The sequence below is a fragment of the Coregonus lavaretus genome, assembly GCF_964263955.1.
Source record: "Coregonus lavaretus genome assembly, contig: HAP1_SCAFFOLD_612, whole genome shotgun sequence".
NCBI classification, from domain to species: domain Eukaryota; kingdom Metazoa; phylum Chordata; class Actinopteri; order Salmoniformes; family Salmonidae; genus Coregonus; species Coregonus lavaretus.
In genome coordinates, this window is record NW_028166842.1 from 149,421 (window position 1) to 172,815 (window position 23,395).

At 42.8% G+C, this 23,395-nt stretch overlaps 1 protein-coding gene across 1 annotated transcript in view; it reads left to right on the plus strand.

Moving 5' to 3' along the window:
- Positions 1–7,826: 7,826 nt before the first annotated feature.
- The window catches only part of LOC311114219 (NACHT, LRR and PYD domains-containing protein 12-like), a gene marked incomplete at both ends in the record, with an annotated part of 35,314 nt that continues 19,745 nt past the window's right edge, over positions 7,827–23,395 (plus strand). The window contains 3 exons of the mRNA XM_084189485.1: positions 7,827–8,604; positions 16,774–18,616; positions 22,717–22,885. Of these exons, the coding sequence (XP_084045611.1) occupies positions 7,827–8,604; positions 16,774–18,616; positions 22,717–22,885 (2,790 nt within the window). The remainder of the gene's footprint in view (positions 8,605–16,773; positions 18,617–22,716; positions 22,886–23,395) is intronic.

Sequence of the window (23,395 nt, forward strand, 5' to 3'; positions counted from 1 at the left end):
TTACTGTTGTTTAGGCTGGTTGAATGAGTCGCCTATAAAAGCTACTTCATCTGCAAGAGAACAGGCGGCTGCACCAGCGACTGTAAGAAGTTATGTGATTTCCTCATATGAACGTGAAAGTAAGTGTGTTGCCCACGCAGTTACACAATGGCTGTTGAAACTGTGGCACGTATTTCTCGGTAACATTAGAAGTCAGATGAATGTGTTGATTTGTAGGAAAGACGGGCAGACTCTCGTAGGTCTAGGCTAAACTACAAACTATTATAAGGTCGACATCAGACATTCAATGGTCAGAGTAGGTTTGAGCTATGATCACTTATCATGCTGACAAACCTGATGGTCTCCGTTTGAAATGGTGTGTAAAATACCATGCCTAGGCTACAAGCTCTGTCCTGCTACTGTTAGGTCTATAACGTTATGGGAACTGATCTGAACAGGTTTAGGCTGGTCATCTAGGATATGTAGGCTATAGCTGAGGTATAGACCTCCATCTGTATCAGGACTAGGCTCCTGCTACTGTTACTGTTATAACGTTATGGGAACTGATCTGAACAGGTTTAGGTTGGTCATCTAGGCTAAAGCTGAGGTCAGTGGTGATTTTAGCATGTCAATCTTGGTGGGGCAAAACATAAATAAAGGGGGATGCATGCCAGCAAAGCCACTCCACAACACAACACTAAATAATACATTCATTGCACTATAACGGTGACAAACGGTGGCCACAAACTGTTAGGGCCTACATAAAGCAGAGTCCCAACAGCAGAGTCCCGACAGCAGAGTCCCGACAGCAGAGTCCCGACAGCAGAGTCCCGACAGCAGAGTCCCAACAGCAGAGTCCCAACAGCAGAGTCCCAACAGCAGAGTCCCAACAGCAGTCCCAACAGCAGAGTCCCAACCGCAGAGTCCCAACAGCAGAGTCCCAACAGCAGAGTCCCAACAGCAGAGTCCCAACAGCAGAGTCCCAACAGCAGAGTCCCAACAGCAGAGTCCCATCAGCAGAGTCCCGACAGCAGAGTCCCAACAGCAGAGTCCCAACAGCAGAGTCCCAACAGCTGTCCTATCATTTCTCTTCATTGTTTCTCTTCATATGACAAGGATTAAAAAGGATTTGCCTGTAGATTGTCGACCTGATTCGTGATGATGACTGCTGGCTAAGATTTTGAAAGTATGATGTTGACATGATCAGTCCAATCAAAGCTACTGTAGATATAATGTGATTTGACGTCATTTTATTTGTGGCCAATGACCTTCTTGGATGGGCACTTCTAATGTAACTTTATGGCAGCACCCAAGGGGCTTGAATTTTCTAGCTCTACCCTTAGACTTGGCAGTGACGTAGTGTCACCATGAGTGACAGAACACTGAGCCAATCACGGCGCAGCGCTCCGTATTTTCTTCTGGCTTGCCCCACCACCACAGAAAGCCCTGAGCTAGGCTGAAACACCTGCATTTTGGAGCTGCCTTACTCAAGAAAACAAAAAAGAGACCATGTTTGTATGCGGCTATATTAACTCAATGATATATATATATTATTTTTTTTGTTACATTGTTAGCAAACTGATATGTGACACGTATTAATGCCACAATAACATGCAAAACAGGAAAGGCCACCTGCCCTGAATGACGGGTCGCCACTGGCTGAGGTATAGACCTTGATCTGCTTTACACAAAAAATGACTGTTATACATTATAACCTAGCCTACTTTAAATAATAAAACATATCTTAATTGTTGCAAAAAGCCTTTCTGTATAGATCACTGATCCCCCCCAGATCAATCAAGCCTGTTTTAGCCCTTCTGTCTACATTCTCAGATAAGTTTAGAAAAGAACAGATTCAAAAATAGTAAATGGCCGACTTTTAATGAATACAAATAAGTGTGTGACATGGCCATGGTGAAGAGATGTCACAACTACATATTCATGTGATTGCATTAAATCACCTGACTATTTCGATATGTCTGTTAGTAAATGTTTTGTAAGAGATAATTAATAAATGATAACAATTCACATTCAAGAATTACTGTGTTAACTACAACCAACATGTTGGATCTCTGTTTAGGGGTCAGTGGTCTAAAATGAGTCTCTCAGGGGAGAGGGAGGAGGGGGGCCCTGCCTCTAAAATGAGTCTCTCTGGGGAGAGAGAGGAGGGGGGCCCTGCCTCTAAAATGAGTCTCTCTGGGGAGAGAGAGGATGGGGTCCCTGCCTCTAAAATGAGTCTCTCTGGGGAACATGACACCAAAGCTAAGAGGTGAGATGACAATTTTGTTTGAGAATTATTAAGAGTTTATTTCCTAAATGCTATTTCCACAATTTTTCACATGTGTTTTTTAATCAGAAATGGTTGCTTATGGGTACCTTCAATATTACTGTTCTCAGATGTTTAATTAATAGATTTTAGATTATTTTTATTGCAAAACGCTATATATCCATTGTTTAGCTGAAATTGAATGTTCGTATCCTGTATATTTGACTGTATTATCTGGTTGTCTCACCTAGCTATCTTAAGATGAATGCACTTACTGTAAATCGCTCTGGGTAAGAGCATCTGCTAAACAGGTGGGGCTCTGCCCTGAATGACAGGTCACCACTGCTCCAAAGCAATTACATGTTGCACAGGAACCACTGACTCGCTGCATGTTTCTATTATCAAGACACCTGCTGGTACCTCTTAACTGGTTAGTACAGCTCACGAGGTGTCCTAAATATCTGCCAACTAGGTGGGACACTTATGAATAAAGAGGCTTCATGCATAGCTTTAATTTATACCCATACGAGTAGGACTAAAATGGCTTTATTCTCAGCACTTATACGACACATTTTCTACTCTGAGACGCTTTTTGGATATGGGCCCAGATCTCAAAATATTGTAACGAACCAGTATTAAATGAGTCTGTCTGGGGAGAGAGAGGACCAATTTTTCTACTCTGAGACGCTTTTTGGATACGTGCCCAGATCTCAAAATCTTGTTTTAAAAAACATTTTTTTTTTGTTTGACATAATAAAAAAAGAATATTGCTAATGTACCCGACTTTAAAGACTGCTTTTAGTTTATTGTGTGGCAGTGCTCATGTCCGCGTTCTGAAACTGTCCGTGTCCACGTACGGTTTGGCGCCAAGCATATTGTCCAGTTAAGCGCAGAGTGGTCTGAGGTGATCTTGGGGAATAACGACAGAGTTCGTTACAGTGTTGAGACACCGAAGTTTATTGTTCAATTTGCTTTTTTTGCGTAATGGTCAGTGACAGTATGAGTGTAGCCAGATCCTTTTCACTCGCTATTCTTGTTTAATTGTGTGGTTCACCGGATTCGTCATCATCCTCGAGGGACAGACGAACGACCTGCTAGCTAGCCAAGCTAGTCAGTACAGCTAGCTAAGCTAGCTACTCTACCAGCAGCATCCTAGTTATCCTAGCTACCACTACATCATCACCGGCTGCCTGCATTTCTTGTGGACCGATGGAGCTCCCTGGTTGTTTCTTCCACCTGTTAAATACCGTGGAGGGCTTCTCCCTCTCTCTTGATGGATGCTGGCCTACGCTCCCTCTGTCCGGTTCTCCTCTCTTCACTAGATGGACAGTAACTTTACCATTTAACCCCTCTGTGTCCAAGGACTGAACTTTTGAATATTGTTTTCTGATAAAATTAGTTAATTGCATCCGCCATTGAGCCAAGTTTCATAATATTACCTTCTGTCCCTGGTTATGAAGTAATCGCGAAAAAACAGGCCTTATGTTTGGGCATTTTTCACCCTACCAGCTCATATTAGTTCTATTGAGCTCTGTGACACCGACTCGCCTTCAGAACGTTCTATTCCCAGCCTATTGTTCTGCGTCACAATGCCAGCTTCACTATTGTTATCAAAGAGACCTGCCTGCGTTAACCCTGTAGGTTTACCTCAGGTAACTTATTATTAACAAGGTTATAGCTACTTGGTGAGCATGCACACTGTTCACCTGAGTACATGTTGTGGTCACCTATAGTGAGGTGAGACACAGTTTAAGAGTTGATGGCTGGCGGATAGCCATCAAACATTAAACATTTTCTGGTCATGGTTAAACATATTTGTTTTAAGAAAAAAGTGTACAATCTAAACAAAACGCATGTCCCTGTCCTCTTTTTCAAGATGTGGTCGATTTAAACAGCCAGAGGACATTTTTTAATTAAGAAATAACCATTTTATTTGAGGACTTGTTGTTTCTAAGTGGCTGCTGGGTAATTTGATATGCATCGAACTCTTCCTTCATAGCATCAAATTGAGCGAATGCTTCGCAGGTTCACTGAGTTGCAAACCAAATGGGTATAATGGGGTGATTGTTGTCTAATCTGGTGGTCTAGCTAATGGATTTGTAGATCTGACGCAGTTGCTACCTCAGATTATGAGCCTAGCAAGTGTCATGAATGAGTTATGTAGTACCCACATACGGCCACAAGGAGGAGCAAGAGTGCCATAAACCCATACTGTTTTTCGCCATATAAACCCTAAACCTAACAATCAATCAAATGTATTTATAAAGCTCTTTTTACACCAGCAGATGTCACAAAGTGCTATACAGAAACTCTTACCCTACTTATAACCTATTTTAGCCGTAACCCTAACCCCTAATTCTAGGGTAGGGTATCCTAGAACACTTTTAGAAACTATTTTAGTAATAATATTATCTTAGTAAATACAATTATAGTATTAAATAGCGTTTTGATTATTTTGTTGTTATTTTCTTATATGTATAATTGCAAAACAGAACACTTGATAAATAAGACACATTTGTTTTATTTTTCAAATGTGGTTTGAATTGGGTGACCTAGTAACCTCTGTGTGAAAGTCCAGCAATTGGCGTGGGGCAGGTTTGAGACTGATCTAATACACTTTATTTCTCAGCTGCCTCACCAATGTCTGTATGTGAATTAATAACTTTTAATTGCTAAATATTTCCAATAGATGGCAGCATAAGACCACAAAGCATCAGTTATAGGCTACAAGCAGCAATATGATTGACACAAAATAGCATGCATGATTTTCTAAAATGGTCACTCATTACTTTAGTTAGCTATATATCTCGTATTAGGCCTGCGATGCTTTTGGAAGAGCAATTAAATAGTGACTATAGTAGGTGTTGAACCCCGGGTAAATAATCACTAGTCAGACGCACTAACCTCAACCCTAGTATACATGCATTATGAAATATCTAATATTGCGATTAAACAACCTCGGAATAGAAAAGACAAGAGTGTGTCTTCCAGCCCGCCAATAAATACATCATGCAACCCTCCCGGTTAGCAAATGTACCTCAACATGCCCCTCGCTTGTGCTAGAATAAAATAACCAATTATAGATGGCTACAGGCGTCAGTGCTACGGGTCGGTAGTCATTTAGGCAGGTTATCTTAGTGTCCTTGGGCACGGGGACTATGGTGGTCTGCTTGAAACATGTTGGTATTACAGACTCAGTCAGGGACATGTTGAAAATGACAGTGAAGACACTTGCCAGTTGGTCAGCACATGCTCGGAGTTCACGTCCTGGTAATCCGTCTGGCCCTGCAGCCTTGTGAATGTTGACCTGCTTAAAAGTCTTACTCACATCGGCTATGGAGAGCGTGATCACATAGTAATCCGGAACAGCTAGTGCTCTCATGCATGCTTCAGTGTTGCTTGCCTCGAAGCAAGCATAGAAGTGGTTTAGCTCGTCTGGTAGGTTTGTGTCACTGGGCAGCTCGCGGCTGTACGATTCAATCTTAGTCCTGTATTGACTCTTTGCCTGTTTGATGGTTCGTCGGGGGCATAGCGGGATTTCGTATAAGGGTCCGGGTTAGAGTCCTGCTCCTTGAAAGAGGAAGCTCTACCCTTTAGGTCAGTGCGGATGTTGCCTGTAATCCATGGCTTCTGGTTGGGGTATGTACGTACGGTCACTGTGGGGACGACATCATCAATGCACTTATTGATGAAGCCAGTGACTGATGTGGTGTACTCCTCAATGCTATCTGAAGAATCCCGGAACATGTTCCAGTCTGTGCTAGCAAAACAGTCCTGTAGCTTAGCATCTGCGTCATCTGACCACTTTTTTATTGACCGAGTCACTGGTGCTTCCTGCTTTAGTTTTTGATTATAAGTAGGAATCAGGAGGATAAAGTTATGGTCAGATTTGCCAAATGGAGGGCGAGGGAGAGCTTTGTATGCGTCTCTGTGTGTAGAGTAAAGGTGGTCTAGAGTATTTTTTTCCCTCTGTTTGCACATTTAACATGCTGGTAGAAATTAGGTAGAACGGATTTAAGTATCCCTGCATTAAAGTCCCCGTCCACTAGGAGCGCTGCCTCTGGATGAGCGTTTTCCTGTCTGCTTATGGCCTTATACAGCTCGTTGAGTGCAATCTTAGTGCCAGCATTGGTTTGTGGTGGTAAATAGACAGCTATGAAAAATATAGATGAAAAGTATCTTGGTAAATAGTGTGGTCTACAGCTTATCATAAGATACTCTACCTCAGGCGAGCAAAACCTTGAGACTTCCTTAGTATTTGATTTTGTGAACCAGCTGTTCTTTACAAATATACACAGACCGCCACCCCTTGTCTTACCGGAGTCAGCCGTTCTATCCTGCCGATGTAGCGTATATCCCGTCAGCTGTATGTTGTCCATGTCGTCGTTCAGCCACAACGAAGAAAATACAGTTTTGAATGTCCCGTTGGTAGGATAACCATAATCTTAAGTCATCTAATTTATTTTCAAATGATTGAACATTGGCTAATAGGATTGATGGAAGAGGCAGTTTACTCGTTCGCCGTCGGATCCTTACAAGGCACCCCGCCCTACGTCCACGATGTCTGTGTCTCTTTCTCCTGCGAATGACAGGGTTATGGGCCTTGTCAGGTGTCATGTAGGATATCCTTCGTGTCCGACTCATTGAAGAAAAAATATTAGTCCAATACGAGGTGAGTAATCGCTGTCCTTATATCCAGAAGCTCTTTTTGGTTATAAGAGATGATGGCAAAAACATTATGTACAGAATAAATTTCAAATAACACGAAAAAACACACATAATAGTACAATTGGTTAGAGGGCTGTAAAACGGCAGCCATCTTCTCCGGCGCCATCCATACATTTAGTTAATTAACCATATATACAGTGGGGAGAACAAGTATTTGATACACTGCCGATTTTGCAGGTTTTCCTACTTACAAAGCATGTAGAGGTCTGTAATTTTTATCATAGGTACACTTCAACTGTGAGAGACAGAATCTAAAACCTAAATCCAGAAAATCACATTTTATGATTTTTAAGTAATTAATTTGCATTTTATTGCATGACATAAGTATTTGATCACCTACCAACCAGTAAGAATTACGTCTCTCACAGACCTGTTAGTTTTTCTTTAAAAATCCCTACTGTTCTCCACTCATTACCTGTATTAACTGCACCTGTTTGAACTTGTTACCTGTATAAAAGACACCTATCCACACAATCAATCAAACAAACTCCAACCTCCCCACAATGGCCAAGACCAGAGAGCTGTGTAAGGCCATCAGGGATAAAATTGTAGAACTGCACAAGGCTGGGATGGGCTACAGGACAATAGGCAAGCAGCTTGGTGAGAAGGCAACAACTGTTGGTTTAATTATTAGAAAATGGAAGAAGTTGGGGGGCGGAGCTAGCATGTTGGAGTGAACGGCAACTTTTTTGCGAAATAATCTAACCTAACTTACTTTATTGCACTTGTTACAACAAACTTTGCTTTCTAATACAATATTGTAACTTTCTATGTGAAAATGCCTAGTAATAAGCGACCAAAGGACAATAAATCCACATCAGAGGCCTACTCCCCACCAAATAATGAGACAAACATGGCGGAAGGCACAGGTAACAACGTGACACTTACAGAACTTACCCGGGCTTTGGGAGAACTACGTGTTGCTATAGCGGAGGATCTTAAGGCTACTATTGCTGAACTGGACACTAAAATCGAGAGCACCATTCGAACGGTCGCTTCACAGGGCCAGAGTATTGTGGACCTTGAGAAAGCTTCTGAATTCAACGCTGGTAGGATCGACGAGTTAGAGAAGCTATGCACGTCATTGCAGGATAATGTGCAGAGGCTTTCTGTGAAAGTGGTCGACCTGGAGGGCAGATCCAGGCATCATAACCGTCGCGTTGTGGGTCTGGCAGAAGGGGTGGAGGCGGGCTCTCGCCCCACCGACTTCTTCGCCAAGCTACTGAAGGATGCAATGGGACCGGATGTTTTGGCGTCGGATCCCCTACTGGACCGTGCACATCGCGCCCTTGTCCCAGTGCCTGGACCGGGCCAGCGTCCTCGCCCAGTAATCATCTGTTGTCACAGTTTCAAGACCAAGGATCTTATCCTGCGTGAGGCTCGAATGAGGGGCAACCTGTTACATAAAGGGCACCCCTTTCGTGTCTATGAGGACTATGCGCCCGATGTGGCAAAGCACCGCGCTGGCTACAGAGATGTCATGACCAAACTCTACAAACTCCATCTTCGCCCAGCCTTGCTCTTCCCTGCAAGACTAAGAATTACCCCGCCTTCCGTGGAGAAGATTTGGCTCTCCTCGGTTTTGGACGCAGAGAAGTTTATCCGGGAATATACACCAATCCCCCGTACAGGTTAGAGTGCCTTGTCATTGTGTGTTAAGGTCTGCTCATGGACTCGAATCCATACCATACCATAACGGGTGAAACCGTATTAAACGGTCTCAGCAAGGGCTACCAAACATGTAATACGATGATGAGCTGACCAATGGAGGGCGGTCAGAGCTCTCACTTAACGTTAATTTCACTTTCATTCCGACTGGGTTTAGAGCGATGCCTGTTTGGGAGGCCTTCCAGGTCGGATCATTGACACTTTCGGATGGATATACTTATATTCCCCCATTTTTGTTTTGTTTCGTTATTTATTTTTCAATTCTTACATTATTCCTGTGCGTACATATAATAATAATTATTTGTACTTTATTATTATTTTCTCTTAGCATTTTAGTATTATGTATGTGTATATTTTAAATGAATATAGATTATTATTCTGGGGTATGCATGTTTGTGTATGTAGTTGTGTGTGTATGGATGTAGGTGTGGATGCGTGTGTATGTATCTGTATATATTTAAGAATATTTATTTTATATGTATATATTTTTTGGGGTTTGTGTGTGTGTGTATGTATGTGTGTGTGTATACGTGTGTATATGTGTGTGTGTGTGTGTGCGTATATATATACGTATGTGTGTGTGTATGTATGTAGGTATGCACATGTATGTATGTATGTATGTGTGTGTGTGTGTGTGGATGTTTATATGTGTATGTGTGCACATATGTATATATAAATCACTTTTTTATTTTTATTATTTGAAAATAAAAATTTTTTTTTTTATTATTTAACATTTTTTTCCATTTTTGTATTTCCATTTTTGTATTTTTTATTGGGGGGTACGTTCAATTTATCAAAATTCTTGTTCCCATCTCCTAATCCACAATATGTAACTGTACTGCTGTCTATGTCGGTTACTGATGGTTTAGACCGGCATTGCTTAGCAATAGAATCTTGTGATGATACATCTTGCTTATCTCAGGGATTGACCCAAGATGAACCTTAAGTGCGCAATATGTTTAAGTTGCAACTTATTCTGTTTAGGTTTATTAGATGCTAATTGAACAATTTAAGTGCGGGAGCCTCCTCAGTTCATATGTTAGTAGAAGTTCTAGGATAGTGAGAGGTGAGCGTATAGTTGGGATTTTATTTGTGTTTTACCTCTTGTTCGAGGTCGCGCCGTGCTTTTTTGGCATCGGCCAGACAATGTGTTTGTTATTTTTATTTTCATGTTTTTTTCTGTCCTATGTGTGTATGCCTGTTAAATGTGGGTTGATGGGGGGGGGGGCTAAAGGTTGGGGAAAGTAGGGGAACAGGGTGGAGAGTAAAGGTGCTTGCGGGGGGGAGGGGAGGGTTGGATACTGCTCGGGTGTAGGTGCTACATATGCTGATCATGATGGTTTGGTGCGCTTTCTTACCTTTTTAGTGAGTTACATGTTATGCAGGCCACCATAGGAACTACAAATGAAAGGAGGGCGGGACTTACATTCACTTCCTGGAATGTCAAGGGTTTAAATGAACCAATTAAGAGAGGCAGGGTCCTAGCCCACTTGAAAGCACTTTCGTCTGATTTTATATTTTTGCAAGAAACCCATCTGAAAAACAAATCTCATAACAGACTTAAATGTAAGTGGGTGGGGCAAGTGTATCACTCTAACTTCTCTGCCAAAACGAGAGGCACAGCGATTCTGGTACGGAAAGGAATTCCCTTTCTACATAAAACCACTATTGTGGATAAAGAGGGTTGTTATGTGATCGTAATAGGAGAGATCCATTCTACTTCTGTAACTCTACTAAATATCTATGGGCCAAACATTGATAACCCCTCTTTTTTTCAAAAGAGTCCTTGCCCTGATTCCAGATATCTCCCATACTAATCTGGTCATTGGAGGGGACTTTAACTGTGTACTAGACCAATATTTGGATAGATCCTCTACACGGCGAACCCCTACCTCCTATTCAGGCAAATTCTTGAATACCTACATAAAAAATTCGAACTTATTTGATATATGGAGGATCTCTAATCCTATGGGTAGGGAATACTCCTTTTACTCTCATGTTCACAATGTATATACTCGAATTGACAACTTTTTGGTTGATGCTAAACTACTCCCCTATACCTGTAATGTGAGATATCATGATATTATAATCTCTGACCACAGTCCACTCACCTTCTCCCTGAGATTGGGTGACATCATACCAAACGAGAGGGTCTGGAGGTTGAACCCTCAGCTCCTCACAGAACCAACATTCTGTGAACATCTTAAAGACCAAATTACATTTTTCTTTGATACCAACGACAACACATAGACTTCCCCAGCATTATTGTGGGAAACGCTGAAGGCTTATTTGAGAGGCTGTATCATCTCCTTTCAGACTGCCAGGAGTAGGCAAAACAGGAAAAAATTGGTAGAACTGGAGGGACAAATTCACTTACTGGACAGGGAGAATGCTAGACATCCATCTATGGAGAAACATAAACAAATTATGTCTTTAAATTTTAAATACAATCAGATCCTCTCGGCTAAAATTGCTAAATCTTTTCTCTATGCCAAGCAAAAATATTTTGAGTTTGGTGACAAACCACACAAATTACTCGCCAGACAACTTCGAAAAAATATGAGTGACCGAATGATTCACAAAGTTAAATCTGCATCTGGGGAATTACTCTCCTCCCCAAAAAGACATCACTGACAGATTCCGTCAGTTTTATGAGACTCTATATACATCTAAAGCGGATCCTAACCACTTAATTATGCAAAACTTTAGGAGGACTGTAATCTTCCTGCCCTAAACCAGGAAGACTCTAACTTCCTGAATAAGGAAATATCTCTTGAAGAAATTAGAGAAACAATTAAATCTCTAAAGAGTGGCAAGACCCCGGGCCCAGATGGATACCCTGGTGAATTCTATAAAACATTCAGCAACATGCTCTCGCCCTACCTGCACAAAATGTTGGTTTGGGCCAATGAGGATCGAGGTCTCCCATCGGCTTTGGATGAGGCGTTTATTACAGTTATACATAAGAAGGGTAAAGATCCGGAAGAGGTAGGGTCATACAGACCAATATCCCTCCTTAATACAGACCAAAAGATTTTAGCAAAAACTCTGACTAACAGGCTTAGCACTTTAATTGGCAAATTGGTCCATTCGGACCAGACCGGCTTTATCCCTAACAGAAACTCATTCTTCAATCTCAGGCGCCTCTTCAACATTATGTATTCTCAGAGGTTACCTAACGTGGACCTTGCCGTTATATCTCTTGACGCCGAAAAGGCCTTTGACCAAGTTGAGTGGCCCTATCTATTCAAGGTCCTACAGAAATGTAATATTGGAGATGGGTTCATAAATTGGATCCAGCTTTTATATAGGAACCCCTGTGCGAGAATACTCACTAACCAATCACTGTCGCCCCGATTTAACCTTCACAAAGGGACAAGGCAGGGTTGTGCGCTGTCGCCTATGCTCTTCGCCCTAATTATTGAACCTCTCGCTCAAGCGATCAGATCTCATTCAGCAATACACGGCTATAATACTAAAGATACTCTAAATAAGATTTCCCTATATGCAGATGATTTTCTCCTCTATGTAACAGAACCCCAAGCTAGTATTCCAGCTATTCATGAGGTGATTAATTTGTTTGGTACCTTCTCGGGATACAGAATAAAATGGTCTTCCTCCTACAACTGCTCTACCTATACCAGTATTCATACCTAAATCCTTTCATAAACAACTGGACTCTATTATCAATCCTTTCATCTGGGATTATAAAACACACAGGATAGGTAAAAAACACCAGTGTAAATCCAAGATGGAAGGAGGATTGTCTCTCCCAAATGTTATATTTTACTATTGGGCCGCAACCTCCGCGCTGTTACGTTTTTGCTGGATGACGCACCCCCGCCATCCAGCTGGCTTAGCATGGAGAGGGAGGAGTGTCACCCCTTCTCTATTGGTGCTGTGATTTTGTCACCTGTCAATCTGGAGATGTCACTTTACCGTAACAATCCTATTATACGTAGCACAGTCCGAATCTGGAAGCAAATTAAAGTCCACTTTGAGCTTAGACCAATATCATTCATGCTCCCTGTTGCCAGGAATCCCTCCTTTGCCCCCTCTAACCTTGATAACACCTTTGAGCGATGGGGAGAGTTGGGGATAAGTACCATAGGGGATATATATATAGGAGGGACCTTTGCTTCCTTTGAAGCGCTGAGGGAAACTTATAACCTTCCCAGAAGTAACTTTTTCAGATACCTACAAATTAGAGACTATGTTAGAAAACACCTCCCAACATTTGAGAATGCTAAACCTTCCATGTTTGACGGATGCATAAAAATATGCCCCACCTCAGACAAGCTGATATCTCGTCTATATGACGCTTTTCAATCTGTTAGCGCACCCTCTACTGATGCCATTAAGGCAAAATGGGAGGAAGAACTAGCGACTGATATTTCGGTGGCAGACTGGGAGAATAGCTTGGAGTATATCCACACCTGCTCCATTAACTCCAGACATCGTCTCATACAATTTAAGGTATTACACAGATTACACTATTCCAAAACTAAACTGCATAGGATATTTCCTGATACATCCCCTATTTGTGATAAATGTCAGGCTGAGCAGGGTACACTACTCCACTGCTTTGCCCTATGCTCTAGTCTGTATGGTTATTGGTGTGGAATTTTTGGGGTCCTCTCTGAAGTTCTGGAGACTTCAATAGACCCAGACCCGCTTCTGATAATCCTGGGAGTGTCCGATTCCCTAAATGGATTAACTAACTCCCAAAAACAACTCATCTCTTACAGTCTCATTTTGGCAAAAAAATTAATCTTGTTGTTTTGGAAAAGGAGGGAAGCGCCCTCTACCAAATTATGGCTCAGCGAATTGGCAAAAACTGTACACTTAGAAAGAATTAGATATATTCTGAACAATAAATTATCAAATCTGGCAGCCTTTCCTCTCTTACCTGGACCAGTCGGCGCTGTGAATTTGTACTTTTTAACGCACTCTCAATTGTCATATTGTAATCTACCTTTGGGCAGTGTGTGCTGGCCCCGACACTCGAGCAGTCGGGAGGGGAATAGGGTGGAATAAGGGGGGGGGGGATAAAGGGGGGTATAAGTGGGGGGGTTACATTTAACCTTTTTCTTTCTACCTGTCCCTGTTCTGTATGTCGTGTTTTGTCATATTTGTTTTGTGTCCAGAACTCTGGGTCTTGTTGTTCATGTCTGTTCTCTTATGTTTAGATAACAACTGTACACATGTCTTTCATACCTATACACTATTCTTGTGTGTGTTCAATAAAACATATTTGAACAGAAAATGGAAGAAGTTCAAGATGTGGTCAATCACCCTCGGTCTGGGGCTCCATGCAAGATCTCACCTCGTGGGGCATCAATGATCATGAGGAAGGTGAGGGATCAGCCCAGAACTACACGGCAGGACCTGGTCAAGAGAGCTGAGACCACAGTCTCAAAGAAAACCATTAGTAACACACTACGCCGTCATGGATTAAAATCCTGCAGCGCACGCAAGGTCCCCCTGCTCAAGCCAGCGCATGTCCAGGCCCGTCTGAAGTTTGCCAATGACCATCTGGATGATCCAGAGGAGGAATGGGAGAAGGTCATGTGGTCTGATGAGACAAAAAATTGAGCGTTTTGGTCTAAACTCCACTCGCCGTGTTTGGAGGAAGAAGAAGGATGAGTACAACCCCAAGAACACCATCCCAACCGTGAAGCATGGAGGTGGAAACATCATTCTTTGGGGATGCTTTTCTGCAAAGGGGACAGGGCGACTGCACCGTATTGAGGGGAGGATGGATGGGGCCATGTATCGCAAGATCTTGGCCAACAACCTCCTTCCCTCAGTAAGAGCATTGAAGATGGGTCGTGGCTGGGTCTTCCAGCATGACAACGACCCAAAACACACAGCCAGGGCAACTAAAGAGTGGCTCCGTAAGAAGCATCTCAAGGTCCTGGAGTGACCTAGCCAGTCTCCAGACCTGAACCCAATAGAAAATCTTTGGAGGGAGCTGAAAGTCCGTATTGCCCAGCGACAGCCACGAAAACTGAAGGATCTGGAGAAGGTCTGTATGGAGGAGTGGGCCAAAATCCCTGCTAAAGTGTGTGCAAACCTGGTCAAGACCTACAGGAAACGTATGATCGCTGTAATTGCAAACAAAGGATTCTGTACCAAATATTAAGTTCTGCTTTTCTGATGTATCAAATACTTATGTCATGCAATAAAATGCAAATTAATTACTTAAAAATCATACAATGTGATTTTCTGGATTTTTGTTTTAGATTCCGTCTCTCACAGTTGAAGTGTACCTATGATAAAAATGACAGACCTCTACATGCTTTGTAAGTAGGAAAACCAAATATCCAAGTATCAAATACTTGTTCTCCCCACTGTGTATATATATATATATATATATATATATATATATATATATATATATATATATATATGCCAAAGTAACACCACTGTAGACAAAGAAGAGCTCTCCAGTAGATGAACCAAAACAATCAAAGGCCATTTTCTCAAAAGTGAAGTTACAAGTTTATCATCTTTCAAAGCAGAATTACTTTCCCACTGTTCCTCAACTGTAGTGTATGATATACCTTTTTCTATATATATATATAGCATTTTGCACAAAAACATGATTATTTGTCTCTCTGAAAAAACCCCATCAAGTGATAGATTTTTAAACAAAAACATGTATTTCATTGAACAACCCCCTGCCATGATTAGATAGTGAAAAAACACACCAATCTCTTTCATAATTACTTTAAACTATAAAAGCTAATTTACAAACATTTCTGAAAATGTATATATAGCGTTTTGGAATGAAACTCTTCTCATGTTTCCCCATCTGAGTTCAGAGTAGATGAGAGATGTAATGTTTGTCTCTGTTGTGTTGAAGCCCAATCAAGCAGGAGAGACCAGCCTCCCCTGTACCCAGCTGTGTGTCCATGAAGAGTGACAAGTCTATGGAACCTCCTATATACTTCAGAGAGGGAGACTTTTCTACTGAACAAAAGTAAGAAGAACTCATGGGTCATGGTCAGTGAGTTAAACAACACTGTATCTAGTCATTTCTCCTCTCCCATTTTCCCATTTATTTTTGTTGTTTTCAAAATCCATAGGCTAATCCTTTTTTCCATTTTCATAGTCCTGAAACAATATTTAACAAACACAACATTCCCTCCCTGTGTGTGTGTGTGTGTGTGTGTGTGTGTGTGTGTGTGTGTGTGTGTGTGTGTGTGTGTGTGTGTGTGTGTGTGTGTGTGTGTGTGTGTGTGTGTGTGTGCACTCCCTGGATGAGGAGATGTAATCTCATGTTTTGTCCCCAGAAACCAACAGGAGAGATCAGAGTCAGAGATTCTCAGTGCTCAGTCTTCCCAGAGTCATCAAACAGACCTGGCCTCCATATTCAGTGTATGTGGTCATGTTATGTACATATGTTTTTGTTTACCTCAAGTAAAGTTGATCTGTCAATCATTCATTCATCTGTTAATGAGAAAGCATTTAGTCTTTTGCTTAACTTATTTACTTGATTTATTTCAGTTGCTTGAAGAGAATATTATGACATTTGTGAAGAACGAGCTGAAGATGTTCAAGAGGATTCTTAGTCCAGAACTCCCAGAAGGCGTTGAGAGTCAGAAGCAGGATAAGGAAGTGGTGGATGCTGAAGATGAGAAGCAGGAGAGCAGTGCCAGAGAGGGGGCTCTGAAGATCACATTGCACGTCCTGAGGAAAATGAACCAGAAGGAGCTTGCTGACACACTGGAGATATGTAAGAGCTGTCTGCCTCATGTTGAATGCTGTTTTATAACAAACATTTAAAAGCTGTAGCTAAAGTACAGCTAAAGTAGCTGTGTACCTCAATGATATTGTAGCAGCCTTAACATAACAACTAGTGACCTCATCAAGTAGCAGCAGGGATGTGTTGTGTTGATTAATTAAGAGAGAGAGAGAGAGAGAGAGAGAGAGAGAGAGAGAGAGAGAGAGAGAGAGAGAGAGAGAGAGAGAGAGAGAGAGAGAGAGAGAGAGATAATACCAATAATAATATAATCAGTCACACCAGTCTGTAATGCATTATGAAAACATTTACACATTTATACAGTCAGTTAAGCGAATAAATTATTATAATAAATTTTTTTTATAACAGTCCTAGAATACTGTAGGCATTAAAAAAGACGTAATATTAATATCCTCTGTGTTATTTCTTCATTCAGATGATCTTGCTGTAATTTGCCAACGTGAACTCAAATCTAATCTAAAGAAGAAGTTTCAATGTGTATTTGAGGGGATCGCTAAACAAGGAAACCCAACACTTCTCAATAAGATCTACACAGAGCTCTACATCACAGAGGGTGGAACAGGAGAGGTCAATAATGAACATGAGCTGAGACAGATTGAGACAACAACCAGGAAACAAGCAACACCAGGGACTGCAATCAAATGTAACGACATCTTCAAACCCTTAACTGGACAAGACAAACTTATCAGAACTGTGCTGACAAAGGGAGTCGCTGGCATTGGAAAAACAGTCTCTGTGCAGAAGTTCATTCTGGACTGGGCTGAAGGAAAAGCAAATCAGGATGTCCAATTTGTATTTCCATTCCCTTTTCGGGAGCTGAATTTGATGAAAGAGGAAAAACACACTTTGATTGAACTTCTCAATCACTTCTCAAAGGAAACCAAAGAATCAAGAATCTCCAACTACGACAAGTACAAAGTTCTGTTCATCTTTGATGGTCTGGATGAGTGCCGACTGCCCCTAGACTTCCAGAAGAACAAGATCTGTTGTGACGTCACAGAGTCAACCTCAGTGGATGTTCTACTGACAAATCTCATCATGGGAAATCTGCTTCCCTCTGCTCTCCTCTGGATAACTACCCGACCTGCAGCAGCCAATCAGATCCCTTCAGGGTGTGTTGACCAGGTGACAGAGGTACGAGGGTTCAATGACCCACAGAAGGAGGAGTATTTCAGGAAGAGATTCAGTGATGAGGACCTGGCCAGCAGAATCATCTCACACATAAAGACATCAAGGAGCCTCCACATCATGTGCCACATTCCAGTCTTCTGTTGGATTTCTGCAATAGTCCTTGAACACATGCTGAAACATAAGAGAGAAGAGATGCCCAAGACTCTGACTGAGATGTACTCACACCTTGTGGAGTTTCATACCAAACAGAAGAATGAAAAGTATATTGGGGAAAAAGAGACAGGTCCACACTGGAATAAAGAGAGCATTCCGTCACTGGGAAAACTGGCTTTTCAACAGCTTGTGAAGGGCAATCTGATTTTCTATGAAGAAGACCTGAAAGAGGCTGGCATTGATGTCAATGAAGCCTCAGTGTACTCAGGATTGTGCACACAGATCTTTAAAGAGGAATGTGGGCTGTACCAGGACAAGGTGTACTGCTTCGTGCATCTGAGCATTCAGGAGTTTCTGGCTGCTGTATATGTGTTCATCTCATTCATCAACAACAATGAGAATCTAATGGATGAACCTCAATCAATGTCCAGCAACTTTTCTGTGAGGATCAGACACAAGCGTAAAGTTACCTTCTACAAGAGTGCTGTGGATAAAGCCTTAAAAAGTGAGACAGGAAACCTGGACCTGTTCCTCCGCTTCCTTCTGGGCCTCTCACTGGAGTCCAATCAGAAGCACTTACGAGGTCTACTGACAAAGACAAGTAGCAGCTCACAGAGCCATGAAGAAACAGTCAAGTACATCAAGGAGAAGATCAGGGAGAATCCCTCTCCAGAGAGGTGTATCAATCTGTTCCATTGTCTGAATGAACTGAATGACCATTCTCTAGTGGAGGAGATCCAAAGATACCTGAGATCAGGAAGTCTCTCAGAAGCCAAACTGTCACCTGCACAGTGGTCAGCTCTGGTCTTTGTGTTGATGACTTCGGAAAAGGAGCTGGATGTGTTTGACCTGAAGAAATACTCCAGATCAGAGGAAGGTCTTCTGAGGCTGCTGCCAGTGGTCAAGGCCTCCAGAGCTGCTCTGTGAGTACATAAAATGACATTTAAGTACTAATCATCAGGAAGAAATATTAAGTTTAGAGAAAATTGTATTTATTTATTTTTATTTATTTATTTATTTTTATTTTATTTTTTTTTTGGGGGGGGGGGGGGGGTAGAAGGATTACTTTATCCTATCCCAGGTATTCCTTAAAGAGGTGGGGTTTCAAATGTCTCCGGAAGGTGGTGAGTGACTCCGCTGTCCTGGCATCGTGAGGGAGCTTGATCCACCATTGGGGTGCCAGAGCAGCGAACAGTTTTGACTGGGCTGAGCGGGAACTATGCTTCTGCAGAGGAAGGGGTGCCAGCAGGCCAGAGGTGGATGAACGCAATGCCCTCGTTTGGGTGTAGGGACTGATCAGAGCCTGAAGGTACGGAGGTGCCATTCCCCTCACAGCTCCATAGACAAGCACCATGGTCTTGTAACAGATGCGAGCTTCAACTGGAAGCCAGTGGAGTGTGCGGAGGATCGGGTCACCTCCTTGATGTTAGCGGAGAACGACAGGGTGTTGTCCAGGGTCACGCCAAGGCTCTTCGCACTCTGGGAGGAGGACACAACGGAGTTGTCAACCGTGATGGCGATGGTCATGGAACGGGCAGTCCTTCCCCGGAGGAAGAGCAGCTCCGTCTTGCCAAGGTTCAGCTTGAGGTGGTGATCCGTCATCCATGCTGATATGTCTGCCAGACATGCAGAGATGCGATTCGCAACCTGGTTATCAGAAGGGGGAAAGGAGAAGATTAGTTGTGTATCGTCAGCGTAGCAATGATAGGAGAGGCCATGTGAGGATATGACAGAGCCAAGTGACTTGGTGTATAGCGAGAATAGGAGAGGGCCTAGAACTGAGCCCTGGGGGACACCAGTGGTGAGAGCAAGTGGTGCGGAGACAGCTTCTCGCCACGCCACTTGGTAGGAGCGACCGGTCAGGTAGGACGCAATCCAAGAGTGAGCCGCGCCGGAGATGCCCAGCTCGGAGAGGGTGGAGAGGAGGATCTGATGGTTCACAGTATCAATGGCAGCAGACAGGTCTAGAAGGACAAGAGCAGAGGAGAGATAGTTAGCTTTAGCAGTGCGGAGAGCCTCCGTGACACAGAGAAGAGCAGTCTCAGGTGAATGACCAGTCTTGAAACCTGACTGGTTTGGATCAAGAAGGTCATTCTGAGAGAGATAGCAAGAGAGATGGCTAAAGACGGCACGCTCAATAGTTTTGGAAAGAAAAGAAAGAAGGGATACTGGTCTGTAGTTGTTGACATCAGTGGGATCGAGTGTTGGTTTTTTGAGAAGGGGTGCAACTCTCGCTCTCTTGAAGCCTGCAGTCACAAGTCACAATATTTTATCTGGAGAGAGAGGGGAGAAAGAAGTCAAAGCATAGGGTAGGGCAGTGTGAGCAGGACCAGCAGTGTCATTTGACTTAACCCTCCCGTTGTCCTAGGGTCAAAATGACCCGCCACTGTGTTGAACCAACTTTATAAAATTTTTATATTTTTTGGATCATTTGTGAGATGGAGGCAGTGATACTTTCTTTAAAGTCTCACTGCCTCCTTCTCACAAATGATCCCAAAAATATAAAAATTAAATAAAGTTGGTTCAACACAGTGGCGGGTCATTTTGACCCTAGGACAACGGGAGGGTTAACAAACGAGGATCGGATGTCATCAACCTTCTTTTCAAAGTGGTTGACGAACTCATCCACAGAGAGGGAGGAGGGGGGGGGGGGATTCAGCAGGGAGGAGAATGTGGCAAAGAGCTTCCTAGGGTTAGAGGCAGATGCTTGGAATTTAGAGTGGTAGAAAGTGGCCTCAGCAGCAGAAACATATGAAGAAAATGTAGAGAGGAGGGAGTGAAAAGATGCCAGGTCGGCAGGGAGTTTAGTTTTCTTCCATTTCCGCTCAGCTGCCTGGAGCTCTGTTCTGTGAGCTCGCAATGAGTCATCAAGCCACGGAGCTGGAGGGGAGGACCGAGCCGGCCGGGAGGATAGGGGACATAGAGAGTCATAGGATGCAGAAAGGGAGGAGAGGAGGGTTGAGGAGGCAGAATCAGGAGATTGGAGGGAGAAGGATTGAGCAGAGGGAAGAGATGATAGGATGGAAGAGGAGAGAGTAGCGGGAGAGAGAGAGCGAAGGTTGCGGCGGCGCATTACCATCTCTGTAGTGGCAGAGTGAGTAGTGTTGGAGGAGAGCGAGAGAGAAAAGGATACAAAGTAGTGGTCGGAGACATGGAGGGGAGTTGCAGTGAGATTAGTAGAAGAACAGCATCTAGTAAAGATGAGGTCAAGCGTATTGCCTGCCTTGTGAGTAGGGGGGGACGGTGAGAGGGTGAGGTCAAAAGAGGAGAGGAGTGGAAAGAAGGAGGCAGAGAGAAATGAGTCAAATGTAGACGTAGGGAGGTTGAAATCCCCCAGAACTGTGAGGGTTGAGCCATCCTCAGGAAAGGAACTTATTGATGAACTCTCCAAGGGAACATGGAGGGCGATAGATGACAAGGATATTAAGCTTAAATGGGCTAGTGACTGTGACAGCATGGAATTCAAATGAGGAGATAGACAGATGGGTTAGGGGAAAAATTGAGAATGTCCACTTGGGAGAGATGAGGATTCCTGTGCCACCACCCCGCTGACCAGATGCTCTCGGGGTATGCGAGAACACATGGTCAGACGAGGAGAGAGCAGTAGGAGTAGCAGTGTTTTCAGTGGTAATCCATGTTTCCGTCAGCGCCAAGAAGTCGAGGGACTGGAGGGTAGCATAGGCTGGGATGAACTCTGCCTTGTTGGCAGCAGAACGGCAGTTCCAGAGGCTGCCTGAGACCTGGAACTCCAGGTGGGTGGTGCGTGCAGGGACCACCAGGTTAGAGAGGCAGCAGCCACGCGGTGTGAGGCGTTTGTGTAGCGTGTGTGGAGAGGAGAGAACAGGGATAGGCAGAGGCATCGTTGACAGGCTGCAGCAAATGGCTACAATAATGCAGAGGAGATAGGAATGAAATGAACTAAACATCTGGGAAAGGAGAGAGTGGGGCCTCACTCACCAAAACTCCCAAATATAACTCTCCCAACTTCCACCTCAGAAACTATAATTGTTTCACTGAAACACCCGAATATAACTCTCCCAACTTCCACTTTAGAAATTATAATTGTTGTAAACTACAGCGGTTCAATGTCTCTAGGAATAGACTCTAACTTACTTTATTCAGCTAGCTAACTTGGTACAGTATTCTTCCATGAAAACCGCCCTGGGCACCGTATCCTATGACGCCATAGCTAACTAGCATGCTAGCATCCAATAACACACGGTTTAGCACCAATACTTGGTTACAACAAACTACCAATAGTGTGTTAACACACTAAACAGATAATTCGTGTCTGTGTCTAGTTCCTTTCATAACGCAGCAATTATTAAACGTTGGCTAGCTAGCACAAAGTCAGTCATGCTAGCTACACAAGTGGAATACACATCTCGAATGTTCAGAAAGGGAAGCTTTATGTTGCAAAATTCTCATTGACTAAAATTATATTGTATTTAGCTGCTACAGTACTGCTAGCTGGTAGTGTTGGCTAGCTAGCAATGGCTGTGGTGTTGACTTTGTTTGAAAAACGGCGTCGCTGTGAATGAATGTAGCTGGCTAAAATGATATTGTATTTAGTTGCTACAGTACTGCTAGCTGGTAGCGTTGGCTGCTAGCATTGGCTGCGGTGTTGACTTTGTTTGAAAAACGGCGTCGCTGCGAACGAATGTAGCTGGCTAAAAGGATATTGTATTTAGTTGCTACAGTACTGCTAGCTGGTAGTGTTGGCTAGCTAGCAATGGCTGCGGTGTTGACTTTGTTTGAAAAACGGCGTCGCTGCGAACGAATGTAGCTGGCTAGCTAACCTCGATAGTTTCTCTATACTACACCTTTATCTTTGATACAAATACAACTATATAGCTAGCTAACATTACACTAATCAAATCGTTCCATTGTAATGTAATGTGTCATATTACCTGCGGAGCGAAGTACAGCATGACTACTCACTCCTTCAGGCGCCTGACTCCTTCTACACTACTGGTGTTAAATTAACAGTGTGTTTGTGAAATCATGATGATCTCTCTGTCAGGCTGTCAGGCTGTGGAGTCACAGAGGAAGGCTGTGCTTCTCTGGTCTCAGCTCTGAGATCAAACCCCTCACACCTGAGAGAGCTGGATCTGAGTAACAATGACCTGAAGGATTCAGGAGTGAAGCTGCTCTCTGCTGGACTGGGGAATCCCCACTGTAAACTGCAGACTCTGAGGTCAGTATTCCTGTAGTTGGTCAACAAGTGATAACTGTTCACCAGATCCACATGTGTTTACCAGGCACACATAGTCCACACCATATGTGTTTGGACAGTGAAGTTTACAGTTTTACATTTGGTGCTATGCTCCAGCAATTTGGATTTGAGATATAATGTTTCATATTAGGCAACAGTACAGAATGTCACCTTTTATTTGATGTTAATGGTGAGAGGTTAGCATGTTTTGTTGTAGCCTCTGTAACTTTCTCATTCATTATTATTAATGATTCATTCATGATTTTTCTTAATCATGTCATCATCAGGATTAATTTAGTAGTGTTTAGAAACATGTTATCTACTCACTTAGACAGAAAATTACTCAACACCAAAGAATAGCAGTGTGGTTTAAAAATGATTATATTTTTCTCTCTACAAGCAATACTTTGATAATTTGTTATTTCTAATAATGATAAATCCATTCATGAATAGATATGGCAGGTTTCAGGACACTGATATATCTGAA